Here is a 23,950-nt window from a genome sequence, read left to right as displayed (position 1 = left end):
ATGCTGTTGACGAATTTGAAAAAGGTCAGAATACAGTTACAAAAATGATTTGAGGTCTGGAAAACCTGCCTTACAGTGAGAGACTAAAGAAGCTCAGTCTATTTAGCTTAAACAAAGAAAATTAAAAGGACACTTGATTGAGATCTAACACAATAAGAATAAGGAGAAGATTTCTGATAGTAGAGAGATCTTTAATCTAGCAGACAAGGACAAGCTCCAATGGCTGGAAGCCATTCATACTGGAAATAAGGCATTTTTTTTACAGTGATGGTAATTAAGAATTGGAACAATTTACCGATGGGTGTGGTGGCTTCTTAATGTGTTGGAAGAACAGGATCATAATAGGGAATATAAATGATAGTTTCATGTATTACCCTAAACAGCTTTGTTCATGAAACTGAGAACTTTCAAAAAAATTGTGAAAACCAGAGAGACCCACTTAAACTAGAGTACCTAATAGCTTACTGGTTAGGTCACTCACTTGGGATGTTGGAGACTCCAATTCAAGTCTCTACTTCAAATCAGGCCCAGCAGATATTTGAACCTGGTTCCCTGACATCACAGATGAGTACTATTGTCTATTCTGGGATGGGTCTCTCACCAGGAATTCCATCCTAGATCTGAGGAAAGTTTAATCGATACAGTTACATTTCTGAAAAAGTTTCAGTTTTGAGAAATCAAAAGAAATGTTGTTGAAAAATTTCTCACCAGCTCTAATTTCTATCAAAGTGTACCAAGAAATACATGTTTTGGATGTATGGTGCAATGAAGTGTTTGACAATGATCTTTGAAACCTTTCCTCAATATATAGCACATCATAGGGGTCTGCTTTGGAAAGGATGATGAGCAATCAAGCATTTGAACATAGCTTCAGGTTTCTTAAAGTGACAACGGAGTCTTTAGACTTTTCCCCAGTGCTATTGAGGTTTGGTATGGTCTTAGGAGACATGTTCTCCAAGAAGTGTTTACAACTGAATTTATGTTCTAGATTGTGAATGTCCATTTTGTGCCTTTTGCATTAGGAGACACAGTATGAACCAATGATTAGGGCACTAGAATGCGAATCAGGAGACCTAGATTCTATTTTTAGCTCTGCTACTGACCTGTTATGTGACCCTGGGCAAATCACCTCCTGCTCTCTTCTCATCTTTTATCTGTCTTGTGTATTTAGATTGCTAAACTTGATGGGACAGGGACTGTTCCCTACTGTGTGTTTCTAGCAGTTCCTCGTACAATAGAGCCCCAGTCTTGACTGGAGTCTTAGGCAGTACCATAATTCAAATACCAATACCAATACTATGTTGGTATACAAGGTTCAGTCCAGCTGCTTAATATCTAAGGAAGCTGTGGTTGCTCATCAGTTACTCCAGAGATCGTATTCATTTCTTCATTTTGACAAATTTAGAGACAGAATCTGTATCTGTATGACACTCAATAATTCAAGTCAAAAAGAGAAGTAATTATGGTATTCCTGTGATATTACTGACCTGATCAGAAACAGTGAATAACTGATCTCACACAAGAAAGCCTGTTCTCATGAGCTATTTTACAGAAGCAAGAATTCAGATAACATTTCTATATATAGTATATCAGTATTTGTAACATGATCATCATGATGGTGTGTGAAGGAATTGTACACTTATAAAAACACTATGCTCGCAATCTACACAAAGACCCGATTTTTTTCTTCTCCTCTCCTGCCCAAGAAGCAGGAGGAATGGTGAAGAACAAGGATTGTTTTTTTCCCCCCTCTCTATCTTCTGCTGAGGACAAGTAGGAGTGTTTGTCTGGTTGGTTTTGTCATAGCGCATCTGTGTATAAGCATCATGGTGAGGCTATGACAAAGATGGGTGGATCTTTCACCTTCTCTTGGTGATGGTGGTCAGCATTCACATTTGTGGGTGCTTATATAATCGAAAATATTTTGAGGTCCAATCCTCACTAATCCTGAGGTATTTAAAAATGTGGGATTTTAAAGGCGATCTGATCAGTGCCAAAGCAACTTGTGTCTCCTGAATTCAGGTGGGATGTCTCAGCCCAGGCAGATCAAACTTGCATTTTTTAACTAGCACATTAAACTTCAATGTTGTATATAATTTGCTCTCCATTATCACCTTAGGCCTTTTTTGTCATTATTCCTTTTCCAAGTATTACTGCTATATTGATTGTCAGTTTCAAAAGATTCCTCACCCAAATGCATTAGCCTGCATTTCTCCAGGTTGACTATAATTGTTTTTCCTGTCCACATTGATAACTTTTTCATTATTTCTCTGTCCTCACTGTGTGCAACACCTCCCAATTTGGTTTCGTGTGCAAATTTAATTAATGTGCTGTTTATCCCTTCTTCCAGATCTTCAGTCAACATGCTAAATAAATCCAGAACCAGTACCAATCTGAGTCACCTTCACAGGAACATTGCTGATTGTCTTTACCTTTGTTTACTGTACTTCAGCCAATGAGACAGTACTTATAACTAAGATAATGCGATTTAATATTTTAGGCAAAAAAAAATCTGTGGGTCACTGTATCAAATGCTTTACAACAGTCTAGAACGATTACAATTGCTTTATTTCCTACTTCTACCAATTTTGTATCTTGATCAAACAAAGCAATTGAGTTTGTCTGGTGCAATTTGTTCTTTATAAACGGATGAGGCTTATTATCTATGGTTCCATTACGTTTGATTAATCATTGGTGTATTATAATCTAGGTATTTAGAGACTTCTTCTTGCTCTTGATCAACCAGTAACCTAAAGTTTAGTGAAGTCAATGGGAATACACATCCATTAACGTCAGTGGTCTTTGGATTCAGACCCAAATTCTTACAATAGATTTCGCAACTCTTTCACATTCATACAATTTTAAAAGCACCAAGTGTCCTCTCCACAGGCAATTACTCTCTGCTGTGTCATTAAACTAAGCAGGTACACAGCACAAAAAACTCCAGATTAACTCTGCCTCCATATTCAAAAACAAATGCTGCCAAGTGCAATTACACTTCAGATCATTAAGCATTGTCTTTTTGCCTTCCTTTGCTGCATCATCACATTTTCCAAATCATAGTACATTACATTTATTTTTGATGTGGCCAATCAAAAACAAACTAATATAACTTCAGATTATATGTAGCATGGGGCAGGGGTTGGGATTGCTGGCAGGAGTCATGACTGGGAGTCACTCTGAATATGAATATGAAACTTCTTATCATTCAATAAAAGAACACATCATGTATCTGGAGGCTGGGATTAAGCAGTTTTCTTGTAATCTATTTTTAACTAACTTCAAAATGCAGGGCTAAATTCAGGCCTCATTTACACCTGTGCAATCACATTCAGAAATTTAAGACAATGGGTTGCAGAGTTTAGGGGAGGCAGAATGTTGCCTGGAAAATCTTCCTTACTAGCATTGGTGCATGCACCAGAATGAACACATTTTTACTTTCAAATCCCAGGCTACATTTGTAAATCTGGAGGTTACCCAAAAAAATCATGTCGTATTTGTAAACTGAGAAGATCTGATATGGAATCTTTGAGAGACAATAAACTAATAACCCTACCGACCATTGCTACAGAATCTCTCTTCAGAACTGAACAGAAGCTTGTATTCTGTTTTTGTAGTGCAGACCACACATCCTAATAGACAGATTGTGTTGTGTGCCATATGGATTGCAGTTATTTATTATTTGTATTTTTAAGTGCTGACAATATGCTCAGGGCTGTGCCAAAAAGAAATGAAGCCAGGCCCTGCCTGGAAGAATTTATAATCTAAAATACAGACAGAGATGAGAGGACAAACTGGGAAATCAAGAGGATGGAGTAATTCCCCCACTTTTCAGGGAACAGACTGGAAACATGTCCCTGTGACCCACACCATTTCTCGCTGCTCCCATTGGTCGGGAATGGCGAACCGCGGCCACTAGGAGCTGCGGGCAGTGGTGCAAATGCAAACAAACTGTCTGGCGGCCACTGTCTTAGAGATTATATAGGAAGGAACTGTGAGAGCAAGGATGGTCTAGTGCTTAGGGGCGCTAGCCTAAGACCTGGGATACCTGAGTTCAAGTCCCTGACCTGCCACAGAATGTCCGTGTGACCTGGAGGAAATCATTTAGCCCTCTCTGTATCTCAGTTACCCATCTGTAAAATGGGGATATTAGCACTTCCCTACCTCACTGCAAGGTACTCAGATACTGTGGGGAGTAAAGGGGAGTCCGTATAAAAAACACAGAGAGGTCAGATAATATTCTTTAGTTGGAGCTAACTATACCCAAGAGAACTGGGGTTCAGCAGAACCCAAAGAAGTCCTAAAGCATGACATCTCTCACAGAGTGTTTGCATAGGAGAAATCTGCACTCTTGTGAGTTAGAACCACACAGATTCTGGTAATTTTCTGCATTAAATACTATGAACAGCCTGAATTTCCTCTGCCACTGTTACTTCTCCCCCCACCTGCAAGTAAACACATGAATAGCTCAAGTTATAGAGCCAGCTGTTGATATATGAATAACTTTATATGCTCAGTGTCCTGACTGTGTCAGTTTGATCCTCACTCCTTAATATTTAAAAAAAAATATTCCTATCATCATTATGGATATTAATTATTTTTGAATCAAATATTAAAAAAGAATTAAAAAAACTGTCTGCCAATTTTTGGGATTAAACATATTTTAAAAAATTCTTAGGCATGATCGTTCAAAGCATTTCTGGAATGGCAAAAAGCCTGACCAAATATTAACTGAGCTGTATATTAAACAGAAAACTAAACATTAAAGAACCGGTAAATTCTATAAGTCTGTGATTCTATAGTTCCTGGAATTGAAGAAGCTATAATAAATCCCTGTGATTAAAGTATATTTCTTAGACTGTACGTTAGATCCCAGAGCTTCATGGATAATTTCTTCCTACAGACATGCAAGGAAATAGTATGTGCGGCTTCTTTATAACATCATCTACTGTATCATATAGTGTGAAAGTGCCACAGAATTTAACACCAGAAGGAACCACCAGATCATCTAGTCTGACCTACTGTGTATCACAGGATATCAATATAACCCAACACACACACACTAAACCCAACAACCGAAACTAGACTGAAGCACTACAGCCCACAGTGAAGGACGCACAGAAAAAAAGAACACAGGAGGTGAGGTGGGGACCTACAGAAGTGATGACACAGCAGTATTACAGCAACAAAGAAAATCAGGTAGAACAACAGTATCAAGGCTTCTTCATCATTTTAATTTTTAGTCCTGTTCAAAATAAACCCTTGGAAGACTGAAAAGGAAATCTGTTTCTTTAACAGAATCCCTATCCCCTTTTTCAACTGTACACCTACACAAGTCTGTTGTAGTATTCATCTTGGAGAAATAAAATAAGATTACATGGTCTTTGCAAAGTGATACAGGGGAAAATGTTGGTCATTAAGTTTTAGAGAGGAAGGTTTTGGTCTTGTGGTTAAAACACTGGCCTAGGATTTTGGAGACCTATATTTAATCCCTTGCTCTACACAGCCTTCCTACTTAATTTCTCTTTGTCTCTGCTCTCCATCTGTAAAACTGTGATAATAATTTTTCCTTTCTCCCACCCTCTGTCTGTCTGATCTATTTAGATCATGAGCTTTTTGGGGTGGGAATGTCTATTACTATTTGTTTGTATAGTACAGTACGTAGCAGAGTAAGGCCCTAATCTTGGTTGTACTCTCTAAATTCTACTGAAATAAAATAATTGTAATAAGTTCTGGTATCACTTTCAGCTTCGCACTCTTTAATTCCCTTCCCTCCTTCGCCGTCCATAGCATTTTTGTGGGAACTCAGATCACTGTATGATATTATACATAAAGGGCCAGATCCCAGGCCCCTCTGCCAACTACTCCTGGGCTATTGTGGCAGTGCAAAACAACTGAAAAGCTGTCCTAAAGAGGCAACCAGAAATCCCAGCATATACTTCCCCCGTTTCCCCCCCCCACACACACACACACACTTTGGGAATATAGTAGGGGGGCAGGGCCAGAAAGCCCGGGCTCCAGCCTTTCTTTGGCCAGAAGAATGGTCCCAATGGCACCACGGAGGCTGGTATAATTTAGTCCAGTGTTTCCCAAACTTGGGACACCGCTTGTTCAGGGAAAGCCCCTGGTGAGCCAGGCCGGTTTGTTTACCTGCGTCGTCCGCAGGTTCAGCTGATCACAGCTCCCACTGACCGTGGTTTGTCGCTCCTGGCCAATGGGGTCTGCAGGAAGCGGCAGCCGGTACATCCCTCAGCCGCAGCCCTTCCCGCAGCCCCCATTGGCCTGAAGTGGCGAACTGCGGCCAGTGGGAGCCCCGATCAGCCGAACCTGTAGACGTGGCAGGTAAACAAACTGGCCTGGCCTGCCAGGGGCTTTCATTGAACAAGCAGCGTCCCAAGTTTGGGAAACACTGATTTAGTCCATAGATTGCTCTAACTTATACCAAAGGCTTAAAAGTCTCCTAGTGGCCCTAGGATCAGGGAAATGGAAAGATGTCTTAAAGACACCTTCCTCTCCTCCCCTCACTACACCAAGTCCTCAGTGTTGCAAAAAGCTACAGTTTACACCTCCCTGCAGCACCAGGGGTAGTTTTGTCTGTGTGTGCTGCAATTGCTATATTCAGTGGGATGAGTTAAAAGGGCAAAATCTAAGTTGACAGGCTCAAAATTTGACTGTCCTTGCCACAGAACATTACAATAGTTTTACAAATATCTCCTGGATACTGAAAACTCTGTTAACTCTAAAAGAAGAGGAGAGGAACCTGGGTAAAATTCTTAATTCTCTGCTGGGCAGCTCACTCCCACCAACAAAACCAAACCAAGAGCGCTGAATTAGTTTGGATTCATGATAATTTACAACACATCATCTATGTCCGCTGCCTGCCTGCTCCTTTCCTGTAAACTGAACCTGCAACTGACAAGAAGGTTGCTCTGGAGCAAAAGACTTTTGTAACTTTTAGTCACCTGCTGGCACCCAAGAATGGAACCCACTTGTGGGGACAGCATGAAGCAAATCTACTCATTTGCTTCATGTACACATATACAAAACAATGCAAAACTGGTACCAATAGGTTTCATTTCAGACCAACACCCTACCTTCTCCCCTTGCTTAACAGCAGAGAAATTAAATGCTTCTTGGGATGCCATATTCTCCATTTTGCTGTTTTCTGGAATAGTTTCATAAAAGCCCTCTCTTCAGTGACATTTTGTGCTCCCAAAGAGGTGAAATCTTCTGACAAAATTTGCAGAGGATAATTTTCAGACTCATGAATAACAATCTCTCCCTTTCTCACTTCTGATGACATTTAAAACCAAAGTGAAGAACCGAGCCACAGTACTACACTTCACAGTCTGAATTATATCTACATAAATTATGCAAAATATTCATTTTCACTTGTTTTCCTTTTGTTTTTATGATTATAAGTGTGAAGTAATTTATTCTACCAAGATCCAATCTGTATTACAAGTGATGACTGAATTAGATGGATAGGCCTAAGTAGTACTTGAAAAAATATTGAAGAGGTATCAAATGTAAAATAATTGAAAGTTGAAGTGCCAAATGAGGTGTGGGTATCACAGATGAACCTTATAAAGGATACTACAATGATGGTCTGAAACACTACAGCCTACAATAATATTATCATAGTGTTTTTACCAATTCTGTAGGATAGCAAATATTTGTTTTTTAATAAGGGAAATATTTGTAAATACAACAGAACTTGAGGCAAGCATCCTTATCTATTTAAATCTTTTCTTCCATCATAGGCACTGCCTAGATTAGGAAAAGGAAATGTTTTTAGCAAGTGTGTTAGCTAATATATTTATAAGCACCATTGTCTTTGTCTCCACTGGCTGCAAAGTGGAGTTTTAAAATGTGTTAAGTAAGTGTTCTGCTAACACGTTTGCTAAACACTTCTGTTTTCCTAAGTTTTGTCTTCACCACAAAAAATGTGTATTTTTTTTACAGCTAAGTAGCCATGTCTCTGTAAAAATGTAACAGAAACAAGGGCAGGTAAGTTCTTCATTTAAATGGAGCTAGTCAAGGTCAACTCTATATCCCCACCTGGGTGTGTGCCTTGTCTCCACTAGGATTTTACAGCAAGATAGTTACCTAGGTGTAAAAAACCACCATTTTTTTGCAGTGAAGACACTGCCCTGGTAAAGACAGCACTACTGTGAGCTTAAGTCAAACAGTGATTCAAATACAGGACAGGAGCAGAGACTGTAATTTGAATACCTAAATTCAGAAATACACAGGAAAAAACCATGGCTATCAGAATACATGCAATTATAAAAATCTCCATCACTACCCCAACACTACCACCACCAATACTAATTATTCCCTTCTAACTTTCAAGGTTCTGTTTTCCTCCAAAAAGTTGTAACAAGTTTCTAGCAGTGAAAAAAATCTACCCAGAAAAGTCATCAAGGTACCACCAGAAGGACACACACATCCATTTTTTGTACACCCAATTATTGGGCTAATTCTCCTGTCATTTACACTGTTTTTACACCACTCTAACCAAATTGATCAATGGAGTTACTCCTGATTTACAAGTGTGGGAATCAGGCTCACTGACTTCACCAGGAGTCAGAGCAGCACTTACACATGAATATCAGGCATTAGATGTTTCCAAGCACAAAATAAATTTCAATTTAATACCCCAAGAATGCAGAGACACAAACCACAGTGCAAGCCATGGGACGAGTGACTATGCAATCACTGTGACAGGGAAGAAAGCAAACCAAACATTTTCTGCTCTAGTATTCCAAATATGAGGAAGATCTAGAAACCTGTTTCTTCAGATTACCAAATATAATAAAATACTTTCCATTAAAAAGTGGTGAGGACAAACCTGTGTATAACTTCAGGAACTGGAAAGGGAGGGTAGAGATAGCATCATGCTATGTAACAACCTTCTACCAAACTAGGAAAAATGAAAAGGACAAATGATCATGAGGGATATGACCACAAACACCTGTGAAACGATATAATGGGGAGACAATGAATCTATGATTTCTGCCTCTGAAAAAGACCTGAATATATTTATTTATTTATTTATTATTTTATTTAACAGTTTACATTTTGGTAGTCAATTTTCATTTAGTTTGTTGTGCCTACCATTGACTTGAACTGAGTATATAGTAGAGGAGATCCTAAATTTGTCCTGGTCCAAGGATAAAACTTTTACATAGTGATCCGTGATGTTCATCTACAAAGTGCACATTTTTCTTCTCCTTACATTGTCCATCCTGGCACCTGTAGTTCTAACTTACCATCAGAAAGCGTCATGACAGTAAGATCTTCAGTGGATACCCCAGGGCCATATCGGTTATAAGCCAGGAATCGTAAGGTGTATTCCGTGAATTTTTTCAGCCCCTCCAGTTTGTATGATAGTCCATCAACCTCTATATTCTGGGCACATAAAAATGATAATTGTTACTAAGGGGAAACATTAAAGAAGATATGACAGTAATGCTGAGGGATGAACTGATTACACAGTAGGGCTTTTCTATGTCTAAGAGATAATGCTAAATCCTTATTTAAGTTGCTGTAAAAGGTAATTTGTAACATAGCATTGCTTGTTACAGCTCAGTTCTCAATAGATTATGATATTAAACTGCCACAGTTCAAGATATAGCTGACTCTGGTGCTTATACCTTTGGTTTAGTTATTTAAAGCACAATAGAAAGTTACCTTACTTAAATCAATCACTCCTTCTCCCATAAGAAAGTGATAGGGAAAGGAAGAAGGGAAGAGAAGGGAGAAAATAAGGACTAGGAGTCATGGAGGAATTCCAGGAAAAAAAGGAGAGAGTGAAATAAAGAAAGACAAGAGAAGAGAGAGAAGATTTTGGGGGGTGAAGAAGCCAGATAAATCTACCCTGGGATTTATGATGCCTGTGACTGTTACAGGCTACTAATAAATTAAACTGGCTCAGATGGAGAAAAAGGGAGTCCCTATTTTACTACCCTGTCCTCTTCTAAATCTCTATTATTATTTTTTTTAAGTCACATTTCAACCACATAGCATCTTTCAATGACCTCTACAGGATCACTATGCCACTTAACTTTACATCAGCTACTGATGTACTATGTTAACAGTGTGAACTGTTTAAACTGTTTATTTGCTAGAGTGCAAGATCCTTGGAGCGGAGACCATGATCTTATATGTTTCCACATAAAAACACACAGTCATTGCAGAACACCAATAATAATGATGATGCAAATTCCCTTTGTTTATATCTCTCATTTATGAGAAATACAGATAATGCCTAGACTGGGTTTATATATTTTACACTCCTGGAATGGACCTGGCCCTGAGGAAAGGGAAAATGAGCCACTGAGGAAATCAATTAGATCATATCTACCCCCATTTCATTGGTAGAACTTCCCTTAACATCAGTAGTAGTTCTGTGTCAAATATAACAGGGATTCTGTGTCTGAAAAATCTAAAGGACTGTTATAAGGGAAGGGCTCTTTGCTTCGTTTCTAGATTTTGGATAAGAAAGGTAAACTAAGGGCTTGATTCTCTCCCGCTTACACCAATCGTATGCTGGTGTGAATCCATAAGGCCTGATCCTGCTTCCATATTAGTAAATCATAAGACTAACGTGGATTTCAATAGGCCATCCCATTTACTGCCGTGGAGATACTCCTGTCTTGCACAGTGTAAGTGAAAGAAGAATGAGTTCCTCTATATATTAAAGTATTTTGTAATAGGCCTGTGTAATATTCAGCTAAAGTGGCATGTAAATTCTCACATTCAAACCTGCCAGGGGTTCCAACAACTTGATTTTCTTCAAAAAAATCCCGTCTACTCACTGCCTTTCAATGCACATTTCCAAGGTACTTAACCTGAGGAGTAACCACTCCAGTCTGTTATGCCATTGAAGCACCAAAATTTCCACTATCAACAGGTTTAAAGCTGCTGAACAGATATCCTCGATCACTTGGATTGAACGCTTCTTCTCCTTCCTGTCTGATTTTGTCATGTCATCCAGCAAAAGCCTGCTCTCACAACTAACTGAAAGAAGAACATACAGCTCCATTAACTTGCTCACCTGTTCTTTTCCAGTAACAGTCTCTGTGCAGAACAATCTGTAACCTTGGACTGGACCATTTGCATAGGCAGGGGGTTCCCAGGAAAGAAGAACTGAGGTAGGTGAGGTAGATACAGCCCGCAGGTTTTCCACTGGCCCTGGAACTTGCACTGTATGAAGAAAAATTGCCTGAATAAAAGCAGTCATTTATTGCAGCTCAGTTCCTTAATCATTTCGTTATCCTTTTGATTGCTCTGGCATATCCAGCCCCAATATGTGTCCCCAAAAGCGCACACTTTTCCTGCTATATATGACTGTGCAGAGTTGAATGTTTTTAACATTGGAGTGAAGCGTGTTTCTCTATGAGGAAGCATTTAATAGACTTGAATGGTGTTGGGGCAAAGCACGATTAATCCATAAAGAAGCTCCGCAGAGTGATACAACATTGCATCACAATAACCTTCTAAGTACAGGGGTGGCTTTGTAAAATACTGCCCTTCGTTTAGCATGTTGTTACAAGAAGTATGAGCTATACTTGTGATTAATTCCTAGTGCATGGAAACAGAGAAATTGCTCTCCTTTCCCTTCCCTCGCATTCCTTCACCTTTCTGCACTTCTGCTTTTTGTTTTGTTTTTTCTTAATATTCTCTCCTGATTTTTCAAATCTATCTACCTATCTAATATGAGGTATAGAAAAAACAGTCCAAATCTGATCAATCCCAAGACTGGTTCAAGAAAAGGAGGAACTTTAGCAGACCCATTACTCTCTACTTATAAAAGAGCAAAACTGAAAGACACACAACCTAAAATATCAACACAAAACCCAGCTTTTCAGAGAAATACAACGTAGCCTTACCATACTTCTTGAATATCTATTCAAGCTCTGTATAGACTGGCTCAACTGCTACTTGTTTAAAAATTGATTTAATGCATCATATATTGGCTTGGCCTCCTATTACCAGTGCAACAATGGGGTTTTAGTATCACTCCTACTTACATTGTTGCTTCATGTCCCTGTATATTTACTTAACCTTAGGTATATTTTATATGCTTTCCTGTAACTATCTCTTTGGATCACAAATGCATGGTTGCTAAAAGTAATCATCATAATAAAAGTAATCTTGGGCATGCACTGAGGGCCAAACTGGGAACTATGAAACACACAAGTAATCCTATTGCCTTCATGGATTCACAGTTTGCCACTGAACATTGCTAATGATTGGTAGGAAAAAATGCAGTTTAGTGTGACTGAGATATAAGTAAAAACTTTCAAACCTGGATGCCTAAAGTTAGGTCCTGATATCCATATTTAGGCACTTAAAGAACTTTCAGGTTTGAATTTCTGGTGAAAGATAATTATATGAATTGGTAAGAAAATGTAGCACATCCCCAGTTCTGTTTCATAACAATGGTTTTGTATTTGTGCAATATCTAGCACTCCGAAGATGTTACTGGAACTCAATACTTATAAAACTAAAAGCAACAATAAAAGTGTTATAAACTGCAACCATCTGACAAAATCTTGCAATTATTGGAGTTAGTGCAACCAGTTCTAACAATACTTTAACCTGGAACAGAGTTATTTTCAGGCAAAGGAAAATCTGGGGCCAAAAACACAGAAAGCTGAATTATTTTCCATTTTCAGTATGATTTCATAAAATTTGGGGTAGGAGGTGAGAGAGGAGATTTTTTTTTGGCATGAACTAACCCAAAATGAAATTGCCTGTTTTCTTCACAAATTTCATGGAAAAGCCTCCCCCCGGCCCCCCAGTGTTGCACAGCTCTATGTTTTTATGTTTTATGTTTTTCACTCTTAATTATGATTGTCACACATTATTAATGTTATGCATTCACTGTTGACTTGAACTAGTTACCAAATAACAAAAGTGCTATACTTGGGAAACTCCCTTTACCACTAATAGCCATTCCATACATAATCATTCCTCACATGTCGGGCAATGAGAAGGAACCACTACGCTGACTAATACTTTCAAGTCTGTCTCTACAGTTCATCTGTCCCTTCAGCTGGAACCCAAGGAGAAGAGTAACAGATGAGAGAAAAAGGAAAAAAATTGGCAGAAAAGTCGCAGAACAAGTGGAGAACCAATTCTGAAAATGATCTAAACTCTAAAGACTGGTGTGATCAACAGTGTTTAATATATCTGAGTTGTTGTTGCATGTCTATACCTTTTTCTTGCCTGAATATGAAATGGTCTATTCATATTTTACATATAGAAAATGCCATCAGGCAAAACAAATTTGCCAGTTATTGTGCAGTTGAAAGATAGCAGCATTACAATTCCTATAAAAGGCTTTTCACAGTCAAATGAATGTTACCAGACAATTTCATAGAAGAAAGCTGTTAGGGTAAAACTAACAGGTTTGTGGCAAGTGACAGGGAAAGAACATGATACTTTCTTCTGCTAATACCTGTGTATTTGACAATATACTAAATGCAAAGTGGAGGATATCAAAAAGACTGCCACCCGGCCCAGAGTAAAGATCATGGTTAACAATTTCATTCCTCTGGCCCAAACAGAACTCTGTAATAAGGATAAACAATGGGAGACAGAACTTTCTCAGGGGCTAGACTGAGACGTGGAGTGAACTAGTCCCTCAGGAACCAAGGCTTGTCACTCTCTACTCCAAGTGTAAGGGGCATTTCTTTGACTTCTAACAAATACATAGCAACATGTGTATTAAAAAACCCAAAACCAAACAATTCACTCGGGTGCACACACTGCACCCTCTGGGGAGAGGAGGAAAAAACGAACAACACATGCCAGATGTCTGTCACATAGCTGAATGTACTACTGGAAGGCACTCAGATACTGTGGTGATGAGCATGGTAGGAGAACCAATACAGAATTTGTAGAAAGCTAAAAATCAGTGAAAGGCTGCCAGTGACATATACTTTTAAATGGCTTTCAATATTCACTCTAATATAGAATTAATACATTTTAAAAGGTTTTTTCCTTCCAGCTTTCCATTTCATTATATTTCAGTTTGCCTGACAGGCCCGCTAATATGCTAAACTTCTCAACACTTTGGCGTGCAGAAATTCTTTAGTCTCTGCTGATCCCTGCTGACAATAATGTAGGGGGAAATAGCATTTTGTTTTGGTCCTTGTTTTCCTGTTACTTTTTTGTTTTTGTTTTTTTGTTGGTGGGAAGGCTTTAGAAGTACAGCAAGAGCCATGCAAGCAGCACAAACCACTTCTCCCAGAAAAGTCATTCTCTTTAGATCAATCGGTTTCCTGGCCAAAAAGAAACATACCCAAAGATGGGAAAGAGCAAAGATTGAGTGCTTTTTGCCCCATATGGACTGTGCATAAACTGTGAAGTCATATTTATATTTGATCATTAATACTCACATGAACAAAACATGCTAAGCCTACTTATTCCATTGAGAATTTTCCTCCTGAAGTTTGAGACACTTTTGTAAAATAAAAGCTACATTAATTGTGAAAGAATTTGATTCTACTCTCACATATAGCAGTTTTACACCACTGCGAACCCACTGATTTCAGTGGAGTTACTCCTGATTTAGACCATGTAAATGGGAACAGAATCAAGCCTAAAGCTACAAGTGGCCAAATTCTATATCATTTTCAAGGCTGGCTTTAGAAATATGGTTCCGTTCAATATCTACATAAATGATATTGTAAATAGCATAGAGAGTTCACTTATAAAGTTTGTGGACAATATCAAGGTGGGAGGGGTTGCAAGCACTTTGGAGGACAGAATTAGAATTCAAAATTGCAAATGACTGCCCAAGAAGGAGTATTGCAGAAAGGGGCCTGGGGCTTATAGTGGATCACAAACTAAATATTAGTTAATCACTGAAACAAATTACCTTGAGAGGTCATGGAATCTCTGCCATTGGAGATTTTTAAGAACAAGTTGGACAAACATCTGTCAGAGATGGTCTAAAATACTTAATCCTGCCTCAGTGTGGGGGACTTGACTAGATAACCTATTGAGGTCCCTTCCTGTCCTACATTTCTTTGATCTATAATACCTATAACTGTCTTAATTTCTCCATAACTGCTGAAGGTTCCACTGTTTCTCATTGTGCCTGAGTGGAGTTAATAGGGCCCCATTTCAGCAAAGCATTTCAGCATGTGCTTTATGTCCATTCCTATTCAGCCAAGCACTTAAGCACATTGTGCAACTTAAGCAGTTGCTTAAAGTTAGGCACATGCTTCTGGACTTCATTGAATAGGAATAGGCTGCTGAACTGGGGTGTGAGAATTTTAACATTGGTTTCAGTGCGCACAGGTTCAAACCTAACAAAAGCTGCCTTTTTTATTACTTCCAGCAGATTGTCCCCTCTGATGTGGTAGGTCAAGACAAAGGAAACGTAGGTCAGCATTTGAATGCTTAAGGAAGGCAAAAAACATTCACAGCTGCTGAAATAGAACAGTGTTTATTTTTTAAATGGTCAAAACCAATGTTTCTAGATTAGAAGTCAATTAAAAAAACTTTGTGAGCTTAATTTCAGTAGGTGTATAGAAGTAAGAGGTCCAGGACCTGTTTTTCAGTGCTCCATAAGTGCTACTGCCTACTTTGGTCATGCATAACCAGATTCATAGAATCATAGAATCATAGAATATCAGGGTTGGAAGGGACCTCAGGAGGTCATCTAGTCCAACCCCCTGCTCAAAGCAGGACCAATCCCCAATTAAATCATCCCAGCCAGGGCTTTGTCAAGCCTGACCTTAAAAACCTCTAAGGAAGGAGATTCTACCACCTCCCTAGGTAATGCATTCCAGTGTTTCACCACCCTCCTAGTGAAAAAGTTTTTCCTAATATCCAACCTAAACCTCCCCCACTGCAACTTGAGTTACTCCATTACTCCTTGTCCTGTCCTCTTCTACCACTGAGAATAGTCTAGAACCATCCTCTTTGGAACCACCTCTCAGGTAGTTGAAAGCAGCTATCAAATCCCCCCTCATTCTTCTCTTCTGCAGACTAAACAATCCCAGTTCCCTCAGCCTCTCCTCATAAGTCATGTGTTCCAGATTCCTAATCATTTTTGTTGCCCTTCGCTGGACTCTCTCCAATTTTTCCACATCCTTCTTGTAGTGTGGGGCCCAAAACTGGACACAGTACTCCAGATGAGGCCTCACCAATGTCAAATAGAGGGGAACGATCACGTCCCTCGATCTGCTCGCTATGCCCCTACTTATACATCTCAAAATGCCATTGGCCTTCTTGGCAACAAGGGCACACTGTTGACTCATATCCAGCTTCTCGTCCACTGTCACCCCTAGGTTCTTTTCCGCAGAACTGCTGCCTAGCCATTCGGTCCCTAGTCTGTAGCGGTGCATTGGATTCTTCCGTCCTAAGTGCAGGACCCTGCACTTATCCTTGTTGAACCTCACCAGATTTCTTTTGGCCCAATCCTCTAATTTGTCTAAGTCCCTCTGTATCCTATCCCTACCTGCCATCGTATCTACCATTCCTCCTAGTTTAGTATCATCCGCAAATTTGCTGAGAGTGCAATCCACACCATCCTCCAGATCATTTATGAAAATATTGAACAAAACTGGCCCCAGGACCAACCCTTGGGGCACTCCACTTGATACCGGCTGCCAACTAGACATGGAACCATTGATCACTACCTGTTGAGCCCGACAATCTAGCCAACTTTCTACCCACCTTATAGTGCATTCATCCAGCCCATACTTCTTTAACTTGCTAACAAGAATACTGTGGGAGACCGTGTCAAAAGCTTTGCTAAAGTCAAGAAACAATACATCCACTGCTTTCCCTTCATCCACAGAACCAGTAATCTCATCATAGAAGGCGATTAGATTAGTCAGGCATGACCTTCCCTTGGTGAATCCAAGCTGACTGTTCCTGATCACTTTCCTCTTGTGTAAGTGCTTCAGGATTGATTCCTTGAGGACCTGATCCATGATTTTTCCGGGGACTGAGGTGAGGCTGACTGGCCTGTAATTCCCAGGATCCTCCTTCTTCCCTTTTTTAAAGATGGGCACTACATTAGCCTCTTTCCAGTCGTCCAGGACCTCCCCCATCGCCATGAGTTTTCAAAGATAATGGCCAATGCTCTGCAATCACAGCCGCCAACTCCTTTAGCACTCTCGGATGCAATGCATCTGGCCCCATGGACTTGTGCATGTCCAGCTTTTCTAAATAGTCCCTAACCACTTCTTTCTCCACAGAGGGCTGGCCACCTACTCCCCATGCTGTGTTGCCCAGCGTAGCAGTCTGGGAGCTGACCTTGTTCGTGAAGACAGAGGCAAAAAAAGCACTGAGTACATTAGCTTTTTCCACATCCTCTGTCACTAGGTTGCCTCCCTCATTCAGTAAGGGGCCCACACTTTCCTTGGCTTTCTTCTTGTTGCCAACATACCTGAAGAAACCCTTCTTGTTACTCTTAACATCTCCTGCTAGCTGCAGCTCCAGGTGCGATTTGGCCCTCCTGATTTCATTCCTACATGCCCGAGCAACATTTTTATACTCTTCCCTGGTCATTTGTCCAATCTTCCACTTCTTGTAAGCTTCTTTTTTATGTTTAAGATCCGCAAGGATTTCACTGTTAAGCCAAGCTGGTCGCCTGCCATATTTACTATTCTTTCGACACAGTGGATGGTTTGTCCCTGTAACCTGAATAGGGATTATTTGAAATACAGCCAGCTTTCCTGGACTCCTTTCCCCCTCATGTTATTCCCCCAGGGGATCCTACCCATCAGTTCCCTGAGGGAGTCGAAGTCTGCTTTCCTGAAGTCCAGGGTCCGTATCCTGCTGCTTACCTTTCTTCCCTGTGTCAGGATCCTGAACTCGACCAACTCATGGTCACTGCCTCCCAGATTCCCATCCACTTTTGCTTCCCCTACTAATTCTTCCCGGTTTGTGAGCAGCAGGTCAAGAAAAGCTCTCCCACTAGTTGGCTCCTCCAGCACTTGCACCAGGAAATTGTCCCCTACATTTTCCAAAAACTTCCTGGATTGTCTGTGCACCGCTGTATCGCTCTCCCAGCAGATATCAGGGTGATTAAAGTCACCCATGAGAATCAGGGCGTGCAATCTAGTAGCTTCTGCAAGTTGCCGGAAGAAAGCCTCATCCACCTCATCCCCCTGGTCCGGTGGTCTATAGCAGACTCCCACCACTACATCACTCTTGTTGCTCACACCTCTAAACTTAATCCAGAGACACTCAGGTTTTTCTGCAGTTTCATACCTGAGCTCTGAGCAGTCATACTACTCCCTTACATACAGTGCTACTCCCCCACCTTTTCTGCCCTGCCTGTCCTTCCTGAACAGTTTATAGCCATCCATGACAGTACTCCAGTCATGTGAGTTATCCCACCAAGTCTCTGTTATTCCAATCACGTCATAATTCCTTGCCTTCACCCGGACCTCCAGTTCTCCCTGCTTGTTTCCAAGGCTTTATGCATTTGTATATAGGCACTTGAGATAACCTGCATTCACTCCCCCCCACTCATTAAACACTATGTGTGCACATATGTAGCCAGACTCCCAAATCCTCTCAGAGCACAATCCTTCTCACAAACCTTCTCAGTTCTTTTGCTCTGCATATCACACAGATCTCCTAACTGCTACCTCTTACTCAAAATTTTGTGCATAGTCCTTAGTTGTTTGTATTGTATCTCTCAAATTCTATACCACTCTTTTTCAGTGAAAGGGTCTCATCTTCTCGAATATGAACAACAAACAATAATCCTTTCCCATGCATCTAAATCCTGACCTGCATTTCCTTTGTCTCAAACAGTGTCAAGGTGCCTATTTCTATTTTTATTATTATCATTATGTATTACTCTAGCACTCAGGAGCCCCAGTCATGTTTATGATTGTTGGTTTGCTTCTGTTCTTATGCAACACACTTTAAAACATTTTTCTAGTGATTCATTCTTCCTTATGAGATGCAATGATGAAAATTTTATTTTTATTACATTTCACTTTCCCTTAAAACAGCTGATTCCTATGCTGATTCGCAATGAAAACATTTAGAATGTGACACATTTACGAAGCCACTTGCATTTATTGATAATAGAGTGCATGCTTTGATTGTGTCTTTGATTTTTTCCCCCATTTCCCTGTAGTTAACAGCTTTAATGATATTTCTGTAAAATCTGTTTCTGTGCTGTATGGGGAGATGTGACTTCAAAAAGCCTGCAGGCAATGTAATTATTAGCATAATGAAACCCTTACTTCCCTGCACTGTATACAGCTGAAAGATATGACAGCAGTTTGGCAAGAAATGCAAAAACTACCCTGTTTGCCTTGGCTGCTGATCCACGGGAGTTCTGCTGGACACAGGTTTTTGAAAGTAGCTGTCGCTTAAAGATATTTTCACATTTTGTTCTGCTTTGCATCGAGTTATTCTGTATTTGCTTAGATGGGTGTGCAACTATATTCCATAGTCAAATATATTAACCTACTGTATAATGTTTTCTTCACATTACTAGCAAAACTATGGGCCAGATCACATATCATCAGATATGCAAGCAGCAGGTCTCTTCCACCTGCAGGTCTCCCACTTTCTCTGTAGAAAGTTGGCTTTGAGGGGGGACGTTGCCTTCCTTGCACAAGCTCTCTGTCTATGGGGATGGGGACTAATTTGTATCTAGTTAGGGGTCTTGGGAAAACACCTCTCCACCCACTTAACTCTACTGCAGGGAATCTGATTTTTTTAAAAATGGGAAAAAGGGAGGTACAGGAGTAAGTGACTTGCTTATTGTCACTGTCAATTGCAGAACAGGACATAAAAAAGAACAGAGGACAAAGTGCACACTTCATTTACACCGCTGAAACTCCCATTGAAGTGAATGAGATTAGAATTCGGCCTTGGTCTCGACTCCAAGTCCTGCACAGTAGTCACAAAACAACACATTATACTAACAAAATATAACACAAAACACATAGGAATACACACACACACACACCTCATCTCCATGGAAGGGAAGTTATAGAAAGCTCAGATCAAAGGAAAAGACAGTTTAGATGGAAGAACTTCCCTGCTATCTCCTCTGTGAATGCATCCTTGATTAGAAAGATACAGTGTGTCTACACAGCAAACGTGCAGCTGGCCCAGGTTTGTTGACAGGCTCACCAGAGGGGAGTGTCTCAGAGCCCAGGTTCCAACCTAAGCCTGAACATCTGCAGCCTGAGCCCAAACCAGCTGGCATGGGCCAGCCACAGGTGTTTAACTGCTGGGTAGACATACACACAGAGCATTGACATCTAAAGGAATCATTACCACAGCTTTTAAGCTCAAAGGTTCCTATACTGGTCTGTGGAGAGTTGATCTGGTCACATGGGGACAGATTTTCATTTACGTACCTAATTAAAAACCAGATTTTTTTTTTTAAAAAAGGACTCAGCACCCAGCAGCTCTCCTGGTGACACTGCAGCCAGATTTTCATGCTGAGCTGTTCCAAAAAAACTGTGGGAGCTGATCTGTTGAGCATCTTGTTGGCTCTCCTCATTGTTTGCAGCTGCTAAGTTGTAGTAAGAGACAGCCTAACATATATTAAATGATGTATTAGTATCACTTTTGCACAGGAGTAATTGCTATAGTTGCCAAAGTGAAGCTACCCAGTTGCAAATGGAGGGCGAGGTGGTGATGCAATAGCGTCTGAGTCCAGGAGACAAGCTCTCTCTTAAAATGAAATTATTGTTCGTGGTTCTGTCATCGACTTCCCATGTGAGCCTGGATAAGTCACAAAATGTTTTTGTGATTCAGTTACCCTACAATAAAATGAGGAGAATGTTTTCTTTTGCCCACCTCTAGTCTTATCTATGTAGACTGCAAGGTTTCTGGGACAAGGACTTACTCCAAATATGTAGAGCTCTGTTAGGGTGTGGGATTCACCCCTGCAGCGCCACCTGCTGGTGTCCTGGGAATTAGCTCTACTTTCAGCCTTGGAGCACCCTCTGCAGGCAGGTGTCCTGCTTATGCCGGGCCCCTATGTCCCTCCTGGACCCGGTGCCCCTTGTACGCAGGGGTGCTGCCCCCTAGCAGTAACCTCTCATTTGCAGGGTCTTCCTCCCTGGGGAACCCCAACCCCCTATCGCTACCTCACCTCAGTCGTAGGCTACTGCCAGTCACCAGCTAGTCCCCAAGCCCTGGGGCAGACTGCAGTATAAGTCACTCATCACAGGCAAGGTTGGGTTTGGACCTGCTGCCTCTGTCTAACCTTCGGTTGTCCCCTGCAACCCCAGTACCTGTTGAGCCTAATACTAGGCCACAGCCTGGGGCTTTCCTGGCAGGCGCACCCCCAGCTCCTCAGGCCCTTCCCCAGCCCTGCTCCAATCTAGGTACTCTACTTAGGTCCTTGTAGCCAGGTCCCTCCCTCTCAGAAGCTAGAGAGAGTCTTTTGAGCTTCAGCCCAGCAGCCCCTTTATAGGGTCATCTGAGTCTGCCATGCTGAAGCTGCCTCCCAATTAGCCCAGCCTACGGCTCCCAGATCAGGCCTCTCTAAGGGCTGGCTTTTAAGCCCTTTGGGCCGGGAGCAGGTGACCACCGCGCTACAAGATCCTAGCACAATGGGGCCTTAGTTTCAGGGTCTAGATACTGTTACAAATACACATGATTTATAGAGGGGACTGCTTTGATAATTATCATTATGGGGTTAAAGGGAGAATGGTGATCTTATAATGCCTCCATACCAAATATGCAATTCAAGCATGGGAAAGAAAACATGTCAATTTGAAGCATCAACAAGGCTCTTCTTTCACTGACAACCCACAATTATGATAAAGTTTTATTTTAGTGGAAGTATTCAGAAGATAAGTTCATTACCACCATAGTGGATGTTGGCTGGTTTAGAGAGAGCTGTATGAAGACAAATAGATTTCAGCAGAATGCCATCCAGAAATAGTTTTGGAATCATTCTGAATAAGCTGAAATTGTTGTGCTCTCATGGTAACAGATAAGATCAATTTTACTTTATAGTAATTCCTAAATCATGTCAGATTACGTCAGACCAATACCAAATTAAAAACATAGGCGTGCTACTCAAGCACTATTAAATCAAAATTATTTTTGCTGGACCTGAAGACGAAGGGAGGAAATTGACCATAATCTTTCTTAAATTGCAAAAGTACTTCACATTAAGGAGACAATTTTTTCTAAGTAAACACAGAGGTTGCAGATCTTATTTAAAAGCTCTGGATGGACTGTGTTCTCTCTTAAGCAGGTCCAGAAACTGGAGAATTTATACAAATAATGTAATGCCTCAATTTGCATGTTTGAAAAATATGCAAAATCTCAATTGCATATATATGCATGTACATACATATATATGCATGTATGTATTTAAAACACTACCGCAGCATAAATGGGAATGATTCGTCTGAGCCAAACCAGAAACTGCCATATTAAGTTCATTGGTGTTTCTGACCCCACAGAAGCCCTGGTGGGAGGAGCTCTGAGATCATTCAAGAGGAGATTCTTTCTTTCTTTCTTATATTCACCTTCCCAGTTCACCAAAAGACTCACGGAGCCTGGTTTCAGTCCTAGCCCAGCTGGCTCAGCTCCCATAGTGAAATCCACCCATTAACATACAGGCACTCTATCCCCAATACAGCCCATAAGAACTATGCTCTGAGGTCTGCCGGGAAGTAGCAGTCTATACTTCTAGGCACTAGCCATGGAGCAACCTAGCTGAGACCACAGACTAGAGGTCAAATCCTGGCCCTACTGGAGTCAATACTCCCTGGGGCCAGGATTTTACTCACAAAGTGTTTGTGGGTAGAGTCTAACCCTCACTTACTGTTTACATCTAATTTCCCCAAGAGATTCAGACTCTCAGTTGGGAGGCCATGAGAGAAAGAGTATGCACAAACCTGTGCAGGTTCCTGCACACAGTTAACCTTGTCTCCTGGGTTTGGGCTGAGGAGGTGAGAAACAAATGGAGCATATCTGGCCCCGCTTCCCCATCCTGTCCATTCACACAGGATCCAGAAATTCATGGAAACCTTGTGGAAACCAATGTGAACTCTTACATTGGATTCGGTGTGGAAATGAACAACATGCCATGGAAACAGCTTTTCCCTCTTGTGGGCAGCTGGATCCATGATTTTTGGCTGCCCTCTGCTTGTGGAAGCAGAGAGAAGTGTGGGGCCCTGTACTATTACAACAATACACAAAAATACCAATAATCCTAGCATTTTCTAATGTCCTAGGAATGGGATAAAAAGCACGTATCAAAGGGGACTACACATTTCCATTGAAAAGGTAATATCGGGCACATACATTATCTTTTATATGCAAAATGGCATGTCATATAGAGTGCAAATAACCTGTATTGACGAGAGGAAAAAATGAACTAAAATCAATAGAAAAAAGCTATTTACTTCAGTCTTATTGGAATTCCCTCTGAAATTACTATAATTGACCCTGATACAGTCCATTCAACCAGCAAGAGACAGATTTCCACACTGGGAAGTTTAGGTGTACATTGATATCAGCCATAGCTAGACAGGCCCCATCAAAATGGTGTAAAGAGAGAATTATCCATTTCAATTATCACTGCAATGCAGCATCAAAGAACTGGGCAACAAGGGGAATAAAGGCTCATGCCAAGCCAGTGATTTATAACAAGGAGCAGGAGCAGATGCATCCATTTTGTTTACAGCATCTTGTGTAGACTAACTTCAATGTAGCATGAGGAAGTCTAGAGTAATTGTTCTCATTGCTACTGTTATAATTATTGATGCTTTTGTGGTAACTGATGCTGATATTATACTTAGATAACAGTTACCCTGGAAAAGGACATCACAAGAGACACTCCAGCTCATTCAAGTTCTGGGCCATTTTTATACCTAACAAAATATAAACTATTTTAAATAAATTCTGCAATAAATGTAAAAAATGACCTTTGTGCTCAGAATAGAATCTCTTTCTACTGTAGCGA

At 40.6% G+C, this 23,950-nt stretch overlaps 1 protein-coding gene across 2 annotated transcripts in view; it reads right to left on the bottom strand.

The window, feature by feature from the left end:
- Nucleotides 1-23,950, bottom strand: part of DCC (DCC netrin 1 receptor) — a 948,238-nt gene that overhangs the window by 239,920 nt on the left and 684,368 nt on the right. For both annotated transcript variants that reach the window (XM_084629005.1, XM_084629006.1), the window contains exons 10-11: nucleotides 11,063-11,211; nucleotides 9,276-9,414 (exon numbers count right to left, since the gene is read on the bottom strand). In XM_084629005.1, coding sequence (XP_084485131.1) covers nucleotides 9,276-9,414; nucleotides 11,063-11,211 — 288 coding nt within the window. The remainder of the gene's footprint in view (nucleotides 1-9,275; nucleotides 9,415-11,062; nucleotides 11,212-23,950) is intronic.

This window comes from Lepidochelys olivacea (genome assembly GCF_965140295.1).
Source record: "Lepidochelys olivacea isolate rLepOli2 genome assembly, chromosome: 5".
Taxonomy (NCBI): domain Eukaryota; kingdom Metazoa; phylum Chordata; order Testudines; family Cheloniidae; genus Lepidochelys; species Lepidochelys olivacea.
Note: the sequence above shows the minus strand (reverse complement) of the source record. Positions and strands in the feature narration are given on the sequence as shown.